At 44.2% G+C, this 23,383-nt stretch overlaps 2 protein-coding genes across 2 annotated transcripts in view; both read right to left on the bottom strand.

Moving 5' to 3' along the window:
* mtnr1aa (melatonin receptor 1A a) overlaps positions 1-16,844 on the bottom strand; it is a 38,269-nt gene extending 21,425 nt beyond the window's left edge. The window contains exon 1 of the mRNA XM_058072202.1: positions 16,325-16,844. Within this exon, the coding sequence (XP_057928185.1) occupies positions 16,325-16,520 (196 nt within the window). The 5' untranslated portion in view covers positions 16,521-16,844. The remainder of the gene's footprint in view (positions 1-16,324) is intronic.
* A 3,061-nt stretch (positions 16,845-19,905) lies between these two features.
* The window catches only part of fat1a (FAT atypical cadherin 1a), a 58,895-nt gene continuing 55,417 nt past the window's right edge, over positions 19,906-23,383 (bottom strand). Inside the window, 4 exon segments of the mRNA XM_058063442.1 lie at positions 19,906-21,066; positions 22,463-22,498; positions 22,740-22,769; positions 22,772-22,798. Coding sequence (XP_057919425.1) covers positions 20,444-21,066; positions 22,463-22,498; positions 22,740-22,769; positions 22,772-22,798 — 716 coding nt within the window. The 3' untranslated portion in view covers positions 19,906-20,443.

Here is a 23,383-nt window from a genome sequence, read left to right as displayed (position 1 = left end):
AAGTGAAGCTGAGAGAAGGTCACCAAGCCGCATTCGGATTTGGCTTTTCCCTATCGGGGGTCCCAGCAGCCAATCGCATGAATGCTTCATTTTTACACTCACTCCCATCAAAGCCACAAACAGGCAAGAAGGTACCATGACACCCCCAGGGGTGGCAGGTAGACGCCGAGGACTCGTCCCGTTATTTTGCATATTCTGCAAACATGATTGTGTCATCATCGTGTGCACACGCCTCCGCACGGTGAGATGCGAGACAACACAAACAAGAGAGGATGGCGGCACAATCAACTCAAGGTGAGAGAGACAAAACCATCAAATATGGACATGATTGTTTTTAACGAGTGGCGTGTAATCAAGACAGGACATCAAACGGTTGAATAGAGCAACTCGAACAGTCAGACATGATTCCAGACATTTTATGATTAGCATTTATTATTAGCAGTAATAATCATAATAATAATTCATTTCATTGAGAAGCTCCTTTGTAAAAACCCAAGGACTCGGCAGACGACACAAATGAAAACACAAACGATAAAAACGACAGACAGGTCAAAGTCAGTATGCAACCTTGAACAGATGAGTTTGGCTTGGAGGAGACTCATTCTAAGACGTTGTGATGATGTAGTATTCTAACCTGGCCACAAGGTGTCAGTCATGTTACTGTCAATGGCCAATTAACCTAGCATGTTTTTGGAATGTGGGAGGAAACCGGAGTACCCGGAGAAAACCCACGCATGCACGGGGAGAACATGCAAACTCCACACAGAGATTCCCGAGGGTGGAATTGAACCCTGGTCTCCTAGCTGTGAGGTCTGCGCGCTAACCACTCGACCGCCGCGCAGCCTGTTGTTGTTGTTATTATTATTATTATTAAATTGATTGATTTATTTAAAAAAATATTTTAAAAAAATAATAATTAATAATAATACATTTTAATTATTATATTATTATTACTATGGCCGAGGGTGGAATTGAACCCTTGTCTCCTAGCTGTGAGGTCTTCGCGCTAACCACTCGACCGCTGTGCAGCCTGTTGTTATTATTATTATTATTAAATTGATTTATTTTAAAAATTATTTAAAAAATAATAATTAATAATAATCATTTTAAATTATTTAATTATTATATTTATTATTATCATTAAATTGATTGATTTATTTTTTATATTTAAATAATAATAATAATTATCATTTTTTATTATTATTATTGTTATTATTATTATTATTATTATTGCCGAGGTTGGAATTGAACTCGGGTCTCCTAGCTGTGGGGCCTGCGTGCTAACCACTCGCTAACCAAGTCAGTTAATATAGTTTATCTTTCCTTACTTATTCAGGGCTCTACATTAAAAACAAAAATAACTTGCCCGTGGGGAATCCTTAAGGTGAGAACTACTTGCCCGAACTTGTCCCATGTAAAATGAAAAGACTGCCATAATGATATCATCAAATTTTTAGTAAGCAGTGATATTTATAAGTTGTGCACCACAATGAAACATTATTGAATAGACACATTTGTGTACTAGTAAAGTGTTTTTAATCCAGAAAAAAATGGTCAAACAATAATTTGTGAAGCAAAGGTGAGAAAAATACACAGAGAAATGGAAGCGCTAGATTTTGTAGGTTGTGCAAAATCAGCACTTGGTATTGGATCTAATCGGTGGTGTTTCATTGTGACCACTTCAAATTGTCACAGCAATGTGATTCACTCACCTGTGCCATCATTTGATTTGCTGCCGATAATAAAATACTTGTTTGGGAGGCACTGTTTCATCAGTTTTTGGTGTTTTCAGAAGTTGTTGAAGAATTAGACCATGTTGGCAGGGACGCCATGATAGATGTTTTCGTAGTCAAACGATCGCTGATTGGTTGATCGCGAACAAGAACGGGTGTGGGTAAAACGCGGACTGTGGACTATGGACCGCGGTCAAAATGAACGATTCTGATTGGTGCATTTCAAGATTTGCAAGGATTGGTTTGCAAATTACCACCGGAATTACGCAGTCCGTGTTTTACCAACACCCAACAAAAAACTCTTCACAGTACGGCATGCCAAAGTGCACTTGCCCGACGGGAATATCACTGATTGGATTTACTTGCCCAAATTTTGTTTTAACTTGCCCCGGGCCATCGGTACATCGTTATTGTCGAGCCCTGCTTATTGCTTTCTTTAAGAGGAATGATGTATATTAATTAGCATTTCTTCATATGTACAACAATTAGCCAAAAGGTGAAATGTATTATTACAAAACATGTCATTGACGCCAATAAATGTAATATAAAAACAGTGAAATGACTATATTGTCGTCTCAAATGTTTTGAAAAGTGAATGTATGGATGGATGTCAGGATACATCACATGGCTTAAACACTCAACAAGAACATGTTGAAAAGCAGAGCGAGCCACGTTGTCACCGCCATGTGACTCCAAGTTCCTCCACGAGGTCACATTTCCAACATTGATGTCCACATGCGACCCTGATCCAGTACAGTATGGGCTTTATGTCCCGGCCCCAGCATCCCCAAGAGGAAGTCATGGAGAATAAAAATACCAACAGTCAGTGACAACCTGTTTCTCCAAACTTTGCCTGGAGAAAAAGAACATAAAAGCTAACGTAGAAGTCATCTTAGGAGTTGAGGATTCCCAAAGGGATCTTTGTCTTTTTCTGCAAGTATGATACATGAAATGTCCAATAAGGCCCAAATTATCAACAACATTCCCTCCATACTCAAGCTCAAGCTAACTCCACAACCTGAAGCCTGACCTCGTCCAGCCGCTGGCTTCCTTAGCGTATCCATGGCTAAATGCAGCGCTAACTGTGTGAGAGCGTAATAGCACCATTCTACAGGCCGGAAGAGACGGGGGAAAAATGGAGCAGCGTTCAGGGGGGGGCTACATCCAATGACAGTCATGTGTTCGCCATAATAATGGCCATGACATTACCGAGTCGCCACGGCTCAGACACGGCGGCCAGGCACGGAACTCGTACCTTCGACTTCCCACCGAATAGTCAGTCAGGTCAATGTGAAGCCTTGATAGGCTTGCTTTGCGGAGTTGTGGCTTCTGACCTCATTAACCAATCAACGCATTCTCCTACGGGATGGGGGAAGCTCTGTTCAAATGTTCTGAGCTCCTGTTTCAACGCCAGAGATGTTTGCAGGTGGATGCCAGGTAGCACACTCATGTTCTGCCTCTTTTTCTCGTGAGAATAGGACTTTTTCTTATTCATATTTTGACTATTTTGAAATAATACAAGCAGTTGATGTGCTATGATGTGCTATATATATATATCACAATATTGACAGTTACTACAGTACCCATTATGTCATTGGATGCTCATATCACCTACTTCGGTACAGGACAAAAAATTACAAAATTTAAAAATTAAAAAAAAAACTGTATTACAGAAAGCAGGAAGTGAACAAATGTAACAGTAAAATAAATGAATAAAATAAAAAAAACATTTTATAAAATAAAGTTAAAAAAAACAACTTCAATTATATTAGGAAAGCAGGAAGTGAACAAATGTAACAGTTACTGATTATAAAAGTACCAGATGGAGGGGTAGGATTTAATAACTACTTTAATAACTACTCCTTGTGGACATGTGGAACTGGGAACTGATTATGGGATGTACTCAATTGTAATCTGATGCATGTTCAAATGAAATTAAACCATTACCATTACCATTACCATTATCATAAAACCATTACTTTATTCTTGTAATTTTCATTGTTTTTATTTATTTTCTAATTGTTTTAACTCACTTCTTGTAAACTTTCTTCCTGTAATCATTTATGACTTTATTCCTGTGGAATTTGGACTTGATTTTTGTAACACTCAAACTTTTTCCACAACCTAATTTTCGAAAAATTGCAACATTGATAGTAAAATGACAATATTTATGTTCATAATATGGCATTATTCTCATTTGTTTTTATGTTTTTGCCGCTGTAGTGTTATTTTAAAGATAGTTTTCTTGTTAAATTATATTTTTACAATGTGGCTCGAGCCAATAAAAAACAGCAGCGGGCCGCAAGAAGCCCCCGGGCAGCACTTTGGACACCAATGCCATAGAGCATCAAAACCAAACAGACTTTTGGGCCTTTCTGTGGGGGCTTTGCATCCCCCCCCGGTTCTCCAGTTCCCCCCAAACTAAAAGCACGTAAGCTTCATTCGCAGCCGTGGCCTTGACCGAAGTGCCGTCTAAAGTAGCTGATCCAAGATGGAGGAGGCCGCATTTGTTTCTTCTTCATGAGTGCCCCGGCTTTAACAGTCATGCAATGTGACGCATTCACAGCTGGAAGCTGCCGAAGAGCGAGCGCCGTCTTCCACTGCCCGCCACTGGAGCAGCAGCGGCGCGGACTAAGTGCTGCATTCAAGGGCACCTTGAACATGACAAAAACCAAAAGGAGGACGGCGCTTTGCTTCCACGGCTTTTCTCAAGCGGATTTCAAAGTGGCGTCCCAAAGCGAGCCAAGCTGCCGCGGCGGCTGCCGGAGTCGTGCGTGTTCATGCAATCAAGTCGTTAACGCTCTACACTATGCATGCGTTATGCACACTTCCCCTCGGATGAGCATTCACTTTTTACTTGATCTCACTGCCCCGAGCATCAGCGTGTGCGTCATCCCGAGCCCCCGTCAAGCAGAAGCAACTTTTCACTGTGGAGTATTGTAAATATATAAAAATAGTACAGCAGGGAAAGGAGGGCTGGGGCGGGGGGGTGGGTGCGCTCGTTGGAAGTGTGGATGCTTAAATGGATGATCTCTTTGATGCATCATCTCATTATGACAATCTTTTGGAATCAAAAGCACTATTTTCTCAGCCGCAGAAAAAATGAGCGGGAAATAGCCCGAGCGGGAACAAGGGAACGGGGGCAGCGGGGTCGGCCTCGTTATCTCATGACCGCAACATCCGAGTCCAGACACATCTTTGGTGTCAAATTACGTGCTAGAAATTGTGGAGCAATTTATGCAAAACATAAAAAAAGCGGAACAACGCTCTCAGGATGATGATGCCGTCACGCGTGACGCCGCCGCAGACGTCAGCGACGGGTCTCGTGAGACCTCGGCTCAACGAGCATCTGTAGGATTCATCCCAACACTTTTACGTCCTCTGTCCTTTTTTGTCAAACTTCTTTCCAAAAATGGACGTTAGCTTTGGAGGACACCCCATTCTCATTTATAACCGTTGTGGCCCCCCCTGGGGGTTGTGGTCATTCTCACCCTTGGGAGAATAAAAGATCCATAAAAGATGGATGGATGATTAATGCAACTCATGTTACAGATAAACAGAATCAGAAACACAGTGGTACCTCAGTTAACATCCGCCCTGGTGAGCACGTTTTCTGGTTAACATCCATTTATATCGCAGAGAAATACAAGGCGTAACAGACACGTAAAAGGACAAGATTGTAATATGCATGACCACTAGTTAGCACTGTCACTTTGGAAAGAAAGACTAGAATATACCGACGCCATTCAAATGCATCGCCAAGTTGACGGTTTCATTTGTTTTTTATTTGAAAAAAAAGAGAAAAATATTTTTAAAAAGTATATTTAAATTTAAAAAAAGTAAAATTCTTCACTTAGCTCTCACATGAGACCTCCAAAAAAACATTTAAAAAAAAAGAAAAATAAAACCAGCCTGCAACTAAGCTTTGTGTTATCAGTGCAAAACGTAGAATGAATATGCTATTTTTTGGGTGTTTTTTTTATTTTTATTTGCTAATAATTATAAAATATGATAATATTTTAATAATAATAATAACTTTGTTATTATTACAATATTATTTCCCCCCCCCCCAATTACAACATTATTTGTAGTTTTGTTTGTCATATAACGACTATGTAATAAGTTCCACTAATGCTTCCAGTGAACAAAGTACTGTAAGTATTACGTGTTATCATGAGTGTACCTGTTACTACATGTTCTACTACATGGTTAGAAAAGTACAAAACCTTGTTGGAGGTTTTTGGAGGTGTTTTACCAGCTGCCTTTCTTTTGTGTTCATGTCTCACGGAAGGATTGTGGATGAATTCCGACAAAAAGTGCACTTTTCCTTAAAAAGCAGGCACCTTGCTGTATGGAACGATCCGAAGGTCTTGTGTGATGGGCGTCTCGCCGCTTCTTCCCCAGGTATGCGTTCTGACAACACGGACCACAGCGGGGGTGTTGGATCACGGCGATGCAAACGGACAGGCTGCCACGGAATATGAAGTTCAATATGAAGTTCAAGTGAAAAAGGGAAAAATTAAAGCCGAGGCACCAAATTTGAGAGAAGGTTCGGGAGGTGTTGGGGGCGGGGTCGGGGTTACTAAACTCTCAGCAGAATGTCAGTTCATAAAAAGACGAGACGTTTCCTCACAGGAAATATGTTGGCAGGGAAGAAATGCACGGCCCGTAATACGGCAGTGGGGGGTGCACACCATATCTTAAAACGGGATTACCGCGGGCACGCCGTGTGTACAGATAATCCTGCAAATACGAGAAAATCATCAAATGGTCTGGGATGCTGATAGGAGCGTGTGCTGGCTCGGCGTTTCCCCTCACAGATGACCTGGAAAAGCAGCCCGGAGCTAGCATGGCAACGTGCTACCTGCCAACTCAAATACCGCCTGTCAAACAACGCCCGGAAAGACAACAGCGGTCCGACCGCGCCAGCGACCAGTGGCGGGATTTTCTTTATCCGTATATCCACTCGGGGGCGTCACTAGGTTCTGAGGACAGGGGGGGCTTAACCCCCTGGAGATGAACAGGATATGAATGAAGGTAGTAGACATTCAAAAAAAATCAAAAAATCAAAAAAACAAATAACTTTCCCACTTTTGGAAAGATTTAATAGAGATACTCAATTGATTTAGGCCACCATTAAATGTACACAAGTACACACAATCTACACTCAATGATATAATAATCATTATTATATTAGTCATTAGCCTATTATTATTACTATCATCTGTTATTCTTCTGATTATTACTACTACTACTACTACCACTACTACTAGTAGTAGTAGGCTAGTATTAGCCTGCTTATTGGCTTGCTAATCAGCCTGCTTTTGCCCTGTTATATAATATTAATAAAATAAAATGTAAATTTAAATAATAAAAATCAATAAAAAATATCCAATTATTTAGGGGGCTTAAGAACATTTTATTTTTATATTTATAAATATTTTTTATATTTATTTTATTTTAAATAAGCCTAATAACGCCACTGTACCCACTTAAAGGCCCCCATATTTGACACAAATACGTGTCAGCGGTCCCACAATGTGTTTGGAAAATGAATTTATCGGCCCTGCTTGGAAGATACCATTTTGTGTGTCTCCCCTACTTCCTCCACTCGGTACAGTATACACTGTAAGTACAATGTAGTAGGCTAGTATTAGCCTGCTTATTGGCTTGCTTATTAGCCTGCTTTTTCCCTATTATATAAAATTTGTCAGAGATTTTTTTATTAAAAAAAAAACGAAAAGGAAAATATTTTTTAAAAATCAATAAAAAATATCAAATTATTTAAGGGGGCTTAAGAACATTTTATTTTTATATTTATAAATATTTTTTGTATTTATTTTATTTTAAATAGGCCTAATAACGCCACTGTATCTTAACTCAAAGGCCCCCATATTTGACACAAATAGGTGTCAGCGGTCCCACAATGTTTTTGGAAAATGAATTTACAATGTAGTAGATGCTCTTGGAATGTGGCCCTTAATTCGGCAGACGGAAAGAATATGTGGAATATATATACGTATATAAATATATAGCATACACACGGCAACATGTGTATATAAGCATCGGAATCCTCCAAGGGATCTAACAACAACAACGTAGGCGCTGCATGTCTGTTTTGAGAGCCGCCAACACGGCGTGGTCGTCTCGGCTTTCATTGCGAGTCTGGTTTTGCGGGGCCAAGGTTGTCCAAACAGCGGGACCGTAGAGGAAACACCGGCAGCCAAGCAGTGCGGGAAAAATGCAGAGCCGAAGATCAGCGACCTTAATTAGATCTCGCCCTTATCAAGAATGTTTGACTTTTAATCCTTAAGGCTCGGTAGCGGCAGACATCATTAGTGCAAACCTTTCCCATGCTTGGCCGCATTATCAGGTGCAAAGACACGGCGGCCATCAGGACCGGGCCGATAGCGCCGGCTATTAAGCAATCTATAGTGTGGAATTAAACGCCTCGCGGGGAAAAAGAATGGAGATCCTTATCGTCCGTCTCACACTCCATTCATTCACCCACAGGGAAAACTGGAAATGAATTGCGGAGTCGCGACCCGCCGGCTCCTGCGGGTCCCCAATTAGTCTGGAGTTTGTGGCCCGCTGAGCGTCTCCTGTCTGTTGTCTTGCTATTAAGCCGCCGCCCCACACCGCGCCGCCCCACACCGCGCCGCACCGCGCCGCTCTGATGGACGCTCAGGCCAGGCGGGCCCTTCCAGCGGCAGATGTATAATGGGACACCGTCGGAATAATGTGGACTTTTAATTAAATAGCCTTGCATAAACGTCTGCATACCTTCCGTTTAGCCTCCGTGCGGATAAACACCTACAGTGGTGTCAGAGTCTGAAGCAATATTTCCCGAGGACTGGCATGCGGGGTGCCCGCCTTTGGATTTATTTGAGCAGTATGATGTGATAAGGCTCCATAAATAAACACCAGATACAATATTAACGTTAGCATGAACGCTTGGACTTGGACTGACATTCCTGACCTCCTGGGTTTCTGATGTTGGTGGGGATCAGTATCCGTCTGAGTCGTTGGTAGGGATTTCTAACCCCAGACGATTCCCATCGTCATGTCTTGATTAGGAGTGTTGGCTTTCACACTTCCACTCGCTAACAGCGTTCCCGATCGCAACACACGCAGTCAGTGGACGTCGGGATCTTCACCGTTATGTTCCACAAGCATCGTTACGTCGACATTTATTTTTAGTGGACCGCAGGAGTCAATCCGGTGGATATTTTGGTTATCAGTCGTCAAGGTCAGCCTGCCTTTGAAAAGGCTGAGAAGATGGTAGAGGAGGATTCAGCTATTTTCAGGAGCACAGGTGACCTTGATGACCTTTGAACCAAAGAGGAATAGCATCTGATGGATCTTAGGAACAATAACAGATCTTACGTACGACTGGTCAAAGAATCCCGAACCACACCAAATTGATCTGTGGCGGGCAAAATTAACTCCTTCAATACCAAAGACGGATTAATACATTTGTTCAACGTGGATCTTTGCCCCCCCCTCCCACGCCATATTGATACGCCACAAACGTTTTTTTCATGTATTTTGTGTTGTTTATGTTGTGGCGTCTTGTTACAGGCTAAATACAGTATATACGACTACTTTTGCGTCAAAGCTGTTTTTTTTTTGTTGTTGTTGGAAACTGCCATTTTCCTGAAACTTAGCTATGTTCAGGTAGCATACTTAGCCCAATATTATTCCAAAAAGTCATCAAAAAGGGCTTCAACTGAGAAGGAATGAAAATGGCTGACACTGAATAAATTGGACCGCCACAAATAAATATTTGGCAAACACGGGTGGAGGGGCAAGTGTCCCCAAACTTTTGACCGGTACGGTACAAGGTCATGACAGCATAGTAGGATAACGAATGATCAGTGCATTATTTGTAAAATATGTTTTTATTGATGTTCTCTGTTCTGAACTCCTGTTTCAAAGCAAAGTCATTCACCAAAATAATCCTGCGTAATCCCACAGTTGTCTGTTTTGCCTCACTTGGATCGCCACCGGGTTTGAATTGATGGCCACGCCCATCATAACAGCAGAGATTAAAAAGTCAGATTAAGAGACGGAAGACCAACGTTTGCGATCTGCTCCGAGTCTCCAAGCTGCCCCAGCGAGTCTGGTAGGAACGTCTCAGGGGGGCCAGCGAGGCCTTGTCGTCATGCCGTCACCCCCCCCCCCCCCCCCACCCTCCCCCAGATACCACCACCGCTGGCGCTGGTCCAGTTGTGCAGCCCGGCTGAACAATGGCTGCCAGGCTTTCCAAACACAAATGAATAAACTCCACGACGAGCTTCCTTCATCTGGGAGACACACGGACATAATAATCCAGGATGAGAGACACAACTGGATATGAAAGGAGCAAAAAGGAGGCAGAAAATCCAAAGTGCACCCAGCTCCAGGAAAAATGCCCAATCTTGCTATGAGAGCAAACCAACGGCCACCAAAATTTAACGGGATTATCCCGGGCCGGCGCCTCAAGCCACCTCAGCGTTCCGTGGAAATCATTCCGAGTTCAGTAGAACCTCTGAAGTAGGCAAAGGACGGTTAGCGCTTTCAAGGGATGAAAAAGCCACGCTTTCAAAAGCCCTAAAATGGTCCGTCATGCCGTCATGCTACCATGGGGGAGAAAGTGGAGGTGCGGCCATCGTGTGGGAATACCTATTCCTCACAGTGGGAACTGGCATTCCTTGTGCTCCATCTTGGAATCCTTGCTGTATGCGTGCACAGCAGCGCTAGCTGGGAGAACTCCATGACGGACACATGGTCACCTCTCGTGGTCCCCCCCTCGTGGTCACCCCCCTCGTGGCCACCCCCCTCTTGGTCACCCCGTTTGGTCACCCCGTTTGGTCACCCCTCATGGTCACCCCTCGTGGTCACCCCGTGTGGTCACCTCTCGTGATCACCCCGTGTGGTCACCCTGTTTGGTCACCCCTCATGGTCACCCCGTTTGGTCACCCCTCGTGGTCACCCTGTTTGGTCACCCCTCGTGGTCACCCCTCGTGGTCACCCCCTCGTGGTCACCCTGTTTGGTCACCCCTCGTGGTCACCCCCTCATGGTCACCCCCTCGTGGTCACCCCCACTGGTCACCCCTCGCGGTCACCCCTCACGGTCACCCCTCGCGGTCACCCCTCGCGGTCACCCCTCGTGGTCACCCCTCTATCAAACTAAAATAATGTTATTTTTCCTCATATTTTGACGTTATTTTCATAAAATGCTGCAGAGTAAAAATAAAAACAAACCAAGCGTGGAAAATGAGCTACGTAGTTTTTGTGCCATTCAAAGACCCAAACCCCAAACCATGACGTGACCTCCTTGGTGGAGGTATTCAAGAAAAGACGTCTCCCCGCCCCAAGTCTTTTTAATTAAACACAGGCTTTGCTCCCCCAGCAAAGAAGGCGCTGGTTGTGCAGTTAGAAATCACACGCGTGTAAAATGGATTCATGTGTGCAAGGCAGATAGAATCAGGTGTAATGGATGACTGTTCCTCACAAAAGCCGCCTTTTAAATGGCTTTCCTCGCACGGCAAATCAAGCGGGAGCCCCACATTCGCCGCGGAACATCAGCGGGGGGATTTGTTTTCTTTTCACTCATCCATTTACGGGGCTTGATGCCGCTGATCCAATTTCCATCCAGAGTCTTCCCAAACAAAGCCGGTGGATGTTTAGAAAGGTTCCTTTTGGATGGGGATGTCGGCAAATACCACTTGATTCTGCATTTGGGATTTTGAAATATTCATTACGCCGAGAGCAATAATAATGTCAAAGGTTTTAATGAACGGGGAGGGCCGGAAATAACATTCCGCCGGCACGCTGCCAAGTCACGCAATGGAATGAACCTCCGCCGTGTCAGACGCCAAACAGGAGACAACAATGATCAACTCCAGCAAGGCCTGTCACGGTTATCAATCAATCAATCAATCAATGAAGCGCACCATCAATAAAAAACAGCTGGATCATTTTACTTTCATCCTTTCTCTCTACAGGCTGGATGACAAGAGAGTTCACTCTGGGCATCTGTCTGGTTCTATAACGGAGGGAGTGAACCTCGATGGGTGGAGGCGGGGTCGCCAGCGAGTGCGCGTGTATTTATATTTCCTGTTCTGAAGGTCCCGCGTGGCGCCACACCACGGCAGGCGTCTCCCCATGGCTTCATCCATCAGCTTTCCAGTCCTTCGTGACTGTTAGTATTATAAACAAATTAGCCTACTTTATAACTAGGTGACACTAGCTGGCTAACATTACTATATGTATTGTTGGGCATACTTTATAAATAGCTAACACTAGCACAGTTTTTGTAAAATATAATATGCAGTATAGGTATTACACCTGTCTGAGATACTGTCAATCTGGAATACTATAGCATTGGCATAGTCAAGTATGCTATAGCATTATTCCTTACCAAAATGGTCATTTTTGACCCACTTATGGAAGAGTGTAGGGTCCAGTCACTCATGCATCTAAGGTTTAAAAGGCCTAAATACGTTTGAGAAATCAAAGGTCATTGCTTGCCATCCAGTGTACTTGCATTACTAATAAATATCAATAATACCAATAATATCAATAATATCGGCAATACTTGGTTGAACAGTTAGCAACATTAGTTATGGTGTCAGGCCAAACTCCAACATCGTCTTTGGTTTTATTAAGGGTCAAAGCAAAATTTCAGCTTGAGGTCGTCTACAGCCGCAGACGGTATCGCCGAGCCTTTCTGAACCGCTGCTGGTTAGTTTGCTTTTGTCGACACGACCGTTAATCGAATCCATTGTGGTTTTTCCCGGTGTCTTTCCGAAAGCCTGCCGAGGATGATGCATTGTACCTAATGAAGTGGCCAGCGAGGGCCCGAGGCTGACAGTTATTGGCTTTTCTTTGACATTTGAGATGCAAACAGTGAAATCACAGAGGAGAAGCTTTCACAAGAACGGCGGCCGAGCTCCACGCTATCAGATATGCTTTCTGTGCAGTCGCCAGACGCAGATAGCATCTAAATGACAGATACCACAGTTAATGTCACACCCCGGGCACAACATTACCAGAAATTGGCAGGTGTGACGACTGAATGTTGGCTTCTTTTGGAGCCCCCCCCCCCCCCCCACTCCCTTTTACGCTTGAATGTGAGGAATCCTTATCTGCAGCGTAACAGGTACATTGAAGTTGATTTTCTGGTGTGGGAAAGGCGGCTCCAAGACGACAGCGCTCTACCATGTGAGCACAATGCAGACCCTGTCACGTCCTACTAATTCACCACTCAAATATTCTCAAAAATACAAAAATACACTCAAAACACGCCTCCAATGTCGCACCGCACGGACCGGGATTTGAAATTCCACTGGATATTTTGCTTTTCCTTTGGCTTTTATCTGATGACATCACAGAAGGGACCAATGAAGGCTCCAAGACGACAGCGCTCTACCATGTGAGCACAATGCAAATCCTGTCACTAATTCACCACCCAAATATTCTGGGAAAACACGCCTCCAATGTCACACCGCATGGACCCGGATTTGAAATTCCACTGGATCTTTTGCTTTTCCTTTGGCTTTTATCTGATGACATCACAGAAGGGACCAACGAAGGCTCCAAGACGGCAGCGCTCTACCATGTGAGCACAATGCAGACCCTGTCACGTCCTACTAATTCACCGCCCAAATATTCAGAGAAAACACGCCTCCAATGCCACACCGCAAGGACCCGGATTTGAAATTCCACTGGATCTTTTGCTTTTCCTTTGGATTTTAACTCATGACATCACAGAAGGGACCAACACTGACCAAGAATGGAGGGGGGGTTATGTTTTTTTTTTTACCAGAAATTGAATAATTTCTTTGTAGACCGTACAGCTCTTTAGAAACACTTCACATAAGAACCAGCAACCCAAAGTAGAGATGGAACTTGTTCCACGTCAATGAAGCAGTACGCCAATTAGCATAGAATCTGACATTACCAAACACTCAAATGTGCCAGCAGCCAGTTAGACACGCACACGTTCCCATCCTCAATTGGAAAGCGTCACTTCGGAGACACGGAGTCCAGGGACCACGACCCCGCTAGACACATTTACACAATTATTCCATCACCCGCCTTCAAACGGCCACAACTTTTCCTGTCGGACCATTTCATTATCGGACATGCGAGTTAGCCACATGCTACACCGCCCCCTCGCACGTCATTAGGCCTCATTCATGGGTCGAATTCAACGCTCCCTAAATGTACCTCTTGTATCTGGATCTGTGATCATTTTTGAGATCGCTAACAACGGATAGCATCAGCAAGAATGACCGGAGCGGCGGTCTCTAAATGAGGTCAGCCATGATATCATATCACCGCTGGGCCGCGTCACAATCAGAACCAAACAAACCCTGACCCAAGGGAGCACACACTACAGCCCAATTCAGAATTTTAATGCTGGATTTCGACTTTTGACTTTGTGGCTTATTTTCAACAATTCTGTCGGATTTCTACGATACGAGAAAAAATAAATATTGGCATATAAATACCCAAAAATATGAACAAAACTGGTCAGTACAGACCTGCGCCAAGCGCCATGGTCCCCCCCACCTGGAGAATAATTTTTCCCCAAGTGCTCTGACCAGTTTTTTTTGCAGTTATATGCACAAATAGCGAAAATGGTCTTATCCTAACGTTAACGAATCCTGTAAAAATATTCCCAGATCCAGATGGTGATCCGGATCACCCTCAAAATTGAATCACTTCTTCCATATCTCATTCCCCAAAAATCCATACTGTAACCTCCATGCTTGGCTGAGGTAATAATCCATTTTAACCAGCATCATTTTGGTTTCAAGGAAACGTAAATGAATACATGAACGGGTAACGGCGAGTAGCGCAGCGGGAGGAGGAGCGTAACTGCTGGCACTCGCAACCTTCTTAGGCGCCATGGCAGGTTATGTCGCAGTCGCACTAAATAAAAAAAATGCACACTTTGGGCTCTCCATCCCATGGAATGATACCACTCGGGGAAAACAAACCGGAAAATTGCAGAAATCAGGAAAGCAGGGCAAGATGTTGGCAAACTGGTTTCTGTTATTCAAGGTGCTGGTCCTCACCAACATACCTACAAAAACAGCCTCTACCATTAAATCACACCCCCGAGCGGGGCGTATCATTGATAGTGGAAATAGGGGTGGGGGTGGTGGGGGGTTTAACGGCAAAGAAAGCATTAATGTCAGGATGCGGCAGCAGAAATGGTGGTGGGCTTCCCCCTTCGGCTTCCGACTGTCAATAATTGCTTCAGTTGTTGCTCTTCGCCCGCCTCCCCTCTAAGCACGCTCACTCGCTTTGGGTCACTGAAATTACATCCGCTTGAAAAAGTAGGCTGCGGCCGCTCCGTGTGAGCCTCGCTGCCACAACAACACCGCAAATATATTCCCTTTTCACGTGAAGAGTCGCCGCATCGCGTTGGAGCCACTTGACAGCTGGCTTGGCTTACTTGCTAAATCCTAGCATATACGACGTCTTCGTTTGGACGACCTGGATTCTGTACTTTTCTCTACTCTTGTCTGCTTTTTGTACTCTGTTTTAATTAAGGCATATCTTACCTGATGCATGCATTTACACACAAAAACCTGGTGGTTAGGACACCAACCTGACCAACGTCATCCAGTGAGGAGTTCAAGAACTGCAGAAAACCACAGCATAGCCAAATGAGAGCTTGGTAATGCTAATATCATTTCTTGCCAAATCATGACAACTATCACACAAATTCAAGCTACAAATCAAGCGACAAAAGAACCAATAACATCCCCAAATGGGAACTTGAAAACACTAATATGACATAACCAGCGTCAACCTCTTGTATTTATCTGCAAAAACAAATCATATAAGACAGATTTAATACCAAATTGCAGCACTAAAGAAAACAAATATTGAAAACACAAATACTCCATAGTGAAACGGAGCTTTTGCCTCAATGCCTTGCATTTATCAGTAAAAAACGTTACCATTCAAAGATGAAAATGAGCTAATTTCATCCAAATCGCAACAATCCAGTAAAGCACACACTAAATACAGAACAGCTACAACAATACTACCATATTTGTTGTTTTTACATTCTTCTACAAGCAGTGTTTGACCAAAAAAAACTACATTTTATGAGTACTTTTGGATTATTTCCTGTCGGCAACTGCATTCCAATGTAAACAAACTGTACATTAGCAGCAAAAAGCTTTCATCTTACTCGCATTTAATGACTTGGATTTATCAGCAAAACAGCATAAATTGTAGACAAATGTAGACAAAACATTTGACTACCGAGTAAAGCGCCCAAACTAATGACTATATGTATTTTTAATACTAACACAAGCCATGTTTATTACCGCCATTTTGTTTCTTTTTGTTTCTTAACAAATTAGCTAGTTAACTTGCTATGGTTACCATCAAAAGTCAAGACTCGGGACTTTGACTTGACTTCATTGAAACTTAATGGCAAAAAATCAACAAAAGAGAGTCATTATCACGTCACTAAAAAGACAAACGTGTTATTTATCTCGGTGAAACGTCGTAAGAAAAAGTTAGTATTTTCGCCGCCTAACTGCGCGCGCAGCTCGTCTTCCGGGTCGAGCACCCACCTGCGTTGCGCAGCTTCTTGTTGCGGTAGACGGAGAAGATGACCAGCAGGTTGCCCAGGATGTCCACCACGATGGTGAAGATGAGGAAGCAGCCCAAAGTTGTGGTGACCCACGCCGGGCGGCTCAGAGCGGCGGCGGGGTCGGTGTCGTCGGGGTCCGGCGCGGTGCTGTTCAGCTCAGACCCATTTGTGACCATTGTACAGGAACGGCACCGCGCGGCCGCCCAACTTTTCTCTCAAAGTGTGGCCGGGCACGGTGCGCTAGAGGCGGGATGCCGCGAGCGCCGGGGGTCGGTATCCTGGCGCGGCTCCCCTCCTCGTCCTCCAGCTTTTTTGGCTGCGTGGACTTTTTCTTCTCGGCGCCACCATCGCCTCCCCCTCTCTCCTCCTCCGTCACTCTCTCTTCCCCGCGCTGCGTGTCTCTCTTCCACGGCGTCCACGCATGTTGTTGTGTGACAACTTCCAAGCGGTGGCAGCGGGCGGTGACGCGCTTTCGAGCCGGGAGCAGGCTGCGCTCTTTGAGGGAGTGACCGGCACTGACACCTGGTGGCCGAGCGGGGGAAGTGCGAGCTTTTTTCATTCATTCATACGTGCTCATTCATGCGGGTTAGGCCAGACAGCCATTCATCCCAACATGGCGCCGTCATTCATGCTTTTGTCTCTTTGGTGAAGAAAGCCAAACCAGACGGCAGCTAAAGCGTCTCCTCGTCCGCCGATGATGCTCCCTTTCTGGGTAACACGTGTTTGTTTAACCCTTCGAAGCACTCACGCTCCGTACGAATCCTTCTTGGGCCCGGCAGCGGCCCTGACCCCCGATGGCCGCCACCCGGTTTGATGCCACGACTGTCGGAGGCGAAAGTGGAAGGCCTGCCGACCCTTCCCACGTTTAGTCTGCCTGGTCTTTCCGCCAATTACGACTGCTATGTTTTCATGGCTACTTTTAGGACCTCCAATGCTAACTAAACTAACTTGATGCTAACTAAACTACCCCCCCACCCAGAGGAATATGTCTAGGAAGACATATAATACCATAATAATACCAAAATAGAATCCTACAAATAAATAAGTATGCCTATAAAGGTATACAAACAGGTAAAAAGAGGCCGCTAATGAATGCACGTTATGGGACGCACCCATTCCACGAGAAAGGGGGCGATTAAAAGCGTTCCCAAAAACCTCCCGCCAGGTTTCTGTCCGCATCCATGTTAGCATGGCGTATGTCCTCCCTGGGTGCACGGATGTCACATGGCAACGTAGAAAGGAAGCTTTGGCTTGGTGAGCCAAGCTAGCCGGCTAGTTGCTAGCCGCTGCAGTGTGGCGAGGTGTCACTACGCCTGGGATGTAGTTCTTAGGCGTAAACATTCATGATGGATTTTTGGAGGATTTTCACAAGGCTTTCTATTTTTTTAGCTGTTTGTATAACTTTAGAATTCATGTTTTGATCATTTTAAGGGACCAATCATGATAGTTTTATCTGCTACGTGCATGCGTGTTACTACTGTTGTTGAGTATTCCATCACAAATGCACGGAGATGATGCTTGATGATGTTGGAAGTGCGGAGAAGCGGCATAAGAGGACGGCGGGCTATTTTTAGGGAAAGACAAGAGGAGGCTTTAGCGGCGAGAGCGTGCCGAGTGACGCCACTGGAAGCTAAATGGACATCAGTGAAGATTGAACTCCGAGCAGACACGGCGTGGCCTCGCATTAGGAGGAAGGTGACATCGTTATCAAAATAAAAGCACTTCTTGGGGGGGGTGGGGGGGTATAAGTTGCCTGTGTTTCACATTCCAATAAGTCAAAGCCGCACGGAGCGCCACTTTACGCCGCCGTTAAATCACTTTTCTAAAAGCTTTTCTTTCCTCAGCCGCTGTGTGGATGCGTCTAGGGGTGAAAGGTCAATGTGACCAGTGGAGGAGGCGAGCGTGCGTGCGTGGAGGAGGCCGCAAGGACAGTCCTACAGTCCTCCATCCTCGCTCGCTGGATCCTAACTCCGCCCCCACGGCTCAGAATCAGTCACCATGACAACAGCGGAGCGCCGCCCCGGCAAAGAGATGGAGAGCCGGGATTATTCAGGTCATTCATCGGCGTGTGTGCGCGTGTGATATTGTACACAATCATATCTTGTTTTTTTTATAAATGAAATTACAACACAATTTTTTGCTTTTAATCATATTCATCGTTATTAGTTTTATTATGATGTTTTTCATTTACATAAATCTAATTAAATCAAGTTACAAGTTACATGCCGAAATAATACATTATATTAAATGTCAATATAATAATTTTAATGATATTATTTATAATATCAACACTTCTTATTTTAGCTAATTATTTATTATCTATTTTTATTGACTTTTTTCATTTAATATTAATAACATTTAACATTTATTTAGTTTTTTTCTTATCTCTCATTTTAGATTAGAAACAGCATTTTTTAGCTAAATTGAAATTTGAAAATTGCTGTTTTTTTATTTCAATTTCAATTCCACAGCATATTAATTTCCCCCCAATTGTGACGAGTATGAATGTTGCAGTTTATCATGGCCCGTCGGCCTGTCCAGGGCTGCCATCTTGTGGCTAAATGCCCGTACTGCACGTGAGCAGCCACCCTGCCCTTGATCGGCTACCTCGTCAAGCGTGATTGATTCCAGCGGAGGTGATTGCTTGTAAAGTGGCTCACATCATCAAGCGGATGCATGTTAATTCATTCATTAGCTTAAAAGCCTAATTGTGTACCACCACAATGGAAACGAGCGGGAATATGACGGCTGACCTACCCGGGGGCTTTGCTTCGGCACAACTTGCTCCCCATCATTAACTTTGCAACGAACCCACGGCTGCATTACCGACGCTGTCAATCATTCATCAATCATTCATCAATCACTCATCAATCATCTAAGCCTCGTGGAAGCATTACGGAAGCCGTATGTGTCCATGCAAATTCAACGTATTTCTACTCGCCGAGATACTGCCTACATATTCAATCAAGAAACTTATCTCCATGTATTTTGATGGCATCTTGACCTTTATATTGACCTCCATATTCAAAATTACCTCAAAAACAAAACTTATTTTGTTCTTTTAAAGGAGAAATGTAGCATTGAAGAAATTAGCATAACCCCGCCCATCGTGAGGAAACAACACCCGGAAGAAACATGTCTTAGCCAATCAGAGGTCACATTGGAAGTACAACAGCCAATAAACAATGGCCGATTTATGGCACGTGAAATTACCTCGAGATTTAAAATGGCATTTATAAAAACTGTTTGAAATGTATGAATATATAACTTTCATACATTGTAAGAATTCAAATTATCTCTCTAAAATATGCTTGGAATATGAACAAGTGGAAGAATATATATTATATATATATTTTATATATATGACAAACTATATGTAAAAACTTTTTAAAATGTAATTTCTATAAAATAATATATACAATATGAAAAATACATTGGTCTGATTACAGTAATAAAGTAATAAAGTCAGATGTATTTGCATGAATGAATAAATAATAAAAATAAAAAATAATTAAAATAAATAAATAAAATAACATTTAAAAAGTCAATAAAAAACAGGAAGTGTTTTGTAGGAATAATTTATTGCCAGTAGGAAAGCCAGTAGGTGAGCTTGGCAGTATTCAATAAAAACCTCAACAAGACACACAAACAAACACGGACACATCTCCGTATCCATGACGACTATAAATATCATCATCATCATCATCATCATCATCAGGTCCCATTTGGTGGAAAATAAAGAAGTCAAAATGTACAAAAACCCAAACATACGAACGATGGAGTCGTTCACTGAAGACCCTTTTTAATGAGCAGACCAAAAAGTCTTTTATTGATTTTTTCCAACATTTTTATGTTTTTTTTTTTCATGTATTTGCACAGTAAGGCCGATGATGTCACACAAAATAAAAGCATATCTACAAAACCTACCTTTCAAAATCAAAACTGTACATCGACATTTACACTGAAAATGTAGAAAAACGTGTCGTCCGCTTCCCGTGTGGCGACTGGCGTGCTCGTGTGTGGGATGGCGTGGGCGGGGCTAAGACCGGAGGAGGATGCATTCAGGCGGCTTCAGGCACTTTGCGTTTTGGATCCAGTGTCAGACTTCAGTGTGCTGCTGGGAGCCCAGCGCCGGGATGGACAGCCGCTCAAAATGGCCGTCATCGCCGCTCTCGTAGTCGCTGATCATGGCCTCCGACTCCTCGCAGCACGCCGACATGTCCGAGCAGGAGGCGGTGGACGCGTACAGCGACACCGACAGCTCATCCAGGGCGCAGGACTCGAAGTCCCGCCCACAACCCGACGGGAAGCCGCCCCGGTAGCCGGCGGTGGCCAAGGTGGATGAGGCGGGGTCGTCGGCGGCGCTCTGAGGCTCGGCGTTGGCCGCGTCGCCTGGGTACGGGTGCTGCGGCAGGTACTGGTTGAGGGCGTACAGCTGAGGAAGGGCGGGGCGCTGGCGGACGCCTTCGGCAGACGGCCGCAGCGTGTCGCCGTACTCGGGCGGAGGGGGCGGTGGCAGGTCATCGCCGGAAGGGAAGTCCTCCGGCGGCGGCGGGAAGTCGCTCTCGATGTCATAGCCGCCCGGGTAGTAGTCGGTGTCGATGGCGCTGGGGTCGCTGTACAAAGTGGCGGGCGGCGATTCCACCGCCTCGTACTGCGGGAACTCCTTGATGCCGGGCAGCTGGACACTCGGCATCCAATCAGACGTGTCCCAGTGGTAGCCTGGTCCCAAAAGGGGAGGGGCACAAGTGTTAGCCTTTTACAGCAATCGCTAACTTTCTTTTGTGTTAACGTCAAACGGCATGCAACACAACGTCTTTGAGGATAAACCACAACAAACGACACGCCGTCTGGCGATGTCTTCCAAATAAACACACACAAAAGCCTCGTTTCCACCTAGCGTTACTTTTAGCATGCATTTTATCGACAAAACTTTCAACGTAGAACCAAAAGAATCTGATACGCACCCACGCAACCTTTAAAGTATCCACCGGGTGGCGCTTTGTCCATAACCATAAGTATTCTTCGAAAAAATGACGCACTTCTATTTGTTGGTTGCGTTTTGGCATTTTCTATCAACTGTTGCAAAAATGTGGCGCCTTCTTAGTTACGCAGGCAACACATAATAATAATCATAATAACAATAATAATAATGATCTACCTCTAAACCCAAGCCCCATCTCCTAACCCCAACGTCAACCCTTAACTGTAACGCTAACTCTAAACCTAACCCCAAACCCTAGCCCCAAACCTAAACCTACACCTAAACTCAAACCTTAAACCTAACCCCAAACGCCAACCCCAAACCTAACTCCAAACTTAACCCTAACCCAAACCCAAAGCCCTAACCCTAACCCTAACCCAAACCCAAACCCCAAACCTAAGCCCTAACTCCAAACCCTAAACCTAACCCCAAACCCCTAAACCTAGCCCTAACCCAAACCTAGCCCTAACCCCAAACCCTAAACCTAACCCCAAACCCTAACACCCCAAGCCTAAGTGAAATAACCTCTACGTTGCAAACAATGCCACTGTGGTTCAGGTATGTTAGCTAAACGGTGTCGGTAAAGTCAATCCAAAAGCGGGACAGCGAATATCGGCGTTTAAAAGTCGGATGATTACGGAGCTGATTTTGTTACTCTATCAACCAAGTAAGCGCCAGCGCTGATTTTTTCCATAACAACATGGCGTCCTTCTACTTTCTTCATGTGGCGGCGTTGTCACATGAAATGATGACGCTACATCTTCCCTTGGCGTTCTTTCCCCGTTTTTACTTTGATTGTCAAAACTTCCAACGCTTACGAGGAAATAAACGCTATCCTATTGACACTTTTTCACGGGCGCGGCTAAAGCGCGTCGTCTCTCGCTACGCTGCTATAGCGAACATTCGGGCGGTGAGGAGGAACCCGTTCCAGCATCGGAACGGTGGCGCTCGGTGGAAAGACGGCGGAACAACACGACCACCAGTTAGCACGCTGGTGCTAACAACAACATCAAACCATGCAGGGAGGATCTCCGCCCGCCTTCACAGATGGGTTAGCGTTAGCTTGTAGCTTTGAGGGGAGTTAGCGGTTATGGGGGGGGCACACCAGGCAAAGGGAGACCATATAAAAATCACCTCTTGGGTTCTTGACATGGTGAGCCAAAAAGGACTCTTTGAACGAGGAGGAGGAGAAAGAGAGAAAACAGGTTAAAATAACAAGGATGCTAACCATGCTAACCAAGCTAATGTCGGGCTGGAAGGAAAGCATTTCTACGGCTTTGCTGCCATTTTCTTACACACTTTGTACTTGTTTGCTAACTAGCTAGCCAGCTAGCGGTGTAAGACAATGGCGCCTCGACTAGCCGCACAACCACAACAACAACAACACCAACAACAACAACAACAAAAGTACCTTCTCCTTCCACCGTGCCAACTACGGCGTGGCAAAATGGACGACAGTCACTATGGAGGCTTGGATGGAAAAGACGTAGCATTAGCATCAAGGCTCCAAAAGGATGAAAACAACAAGCAATAGTTGGGGGGGGGGGGGGGGGGGGGGGGTACAGGTGGGCAGCAAGGCCGCCATTTTGGTGAATTCTGGCAGTTGTAATAATAATAGTACCGATAATAATAATGTAATAGTACTGGTAATAATACTGGTAATAATACTGATAATAATTACGATAATAGTAATATTAACAGTGATAATAATAATAGTACTGATAATAATAATAATAATAATAATAATAATAATAGTACTGATAATGATAATAATAATAATGCTGATAATAATAATAATAATACTACTGATAATAATATAATAGTACTGATAATAATAATAATAATAATAGTATTGATAATAATACTGATAATACAATAGTATTGATAATAATACTGATAATAATGCTGATAATAGTAATCATAATACTGATAGTAATATGAATAATAATGGTACAGATAATAACGATGAATATTCCCTGCAGTATAAAAAGGCCATCCCGAATGGCGTCACATTTCCTCCAACACACCAGGAGACACCAGGGGGCGCTACTGACA

This window comes from Doryrhamphus excisus, chromosome 1, assembly GCF_030265055.1.
Source record: "Doryrhamphus excisus isolate RoL2022-K1 chromosome 1, RoL_Dexc_1.0, whole genome shotgun sequence".
NCBI classification, from domain to species: Eukaryota; Metazoa; Chordata; class Actinopteri; order Syngnathiformes; family Syngnathidae; genus Doryrhamphus; species Doryrhamphus excisus.
This window is presented reverse-complemented; position numbering and strand designations above follow the sequence as displayed.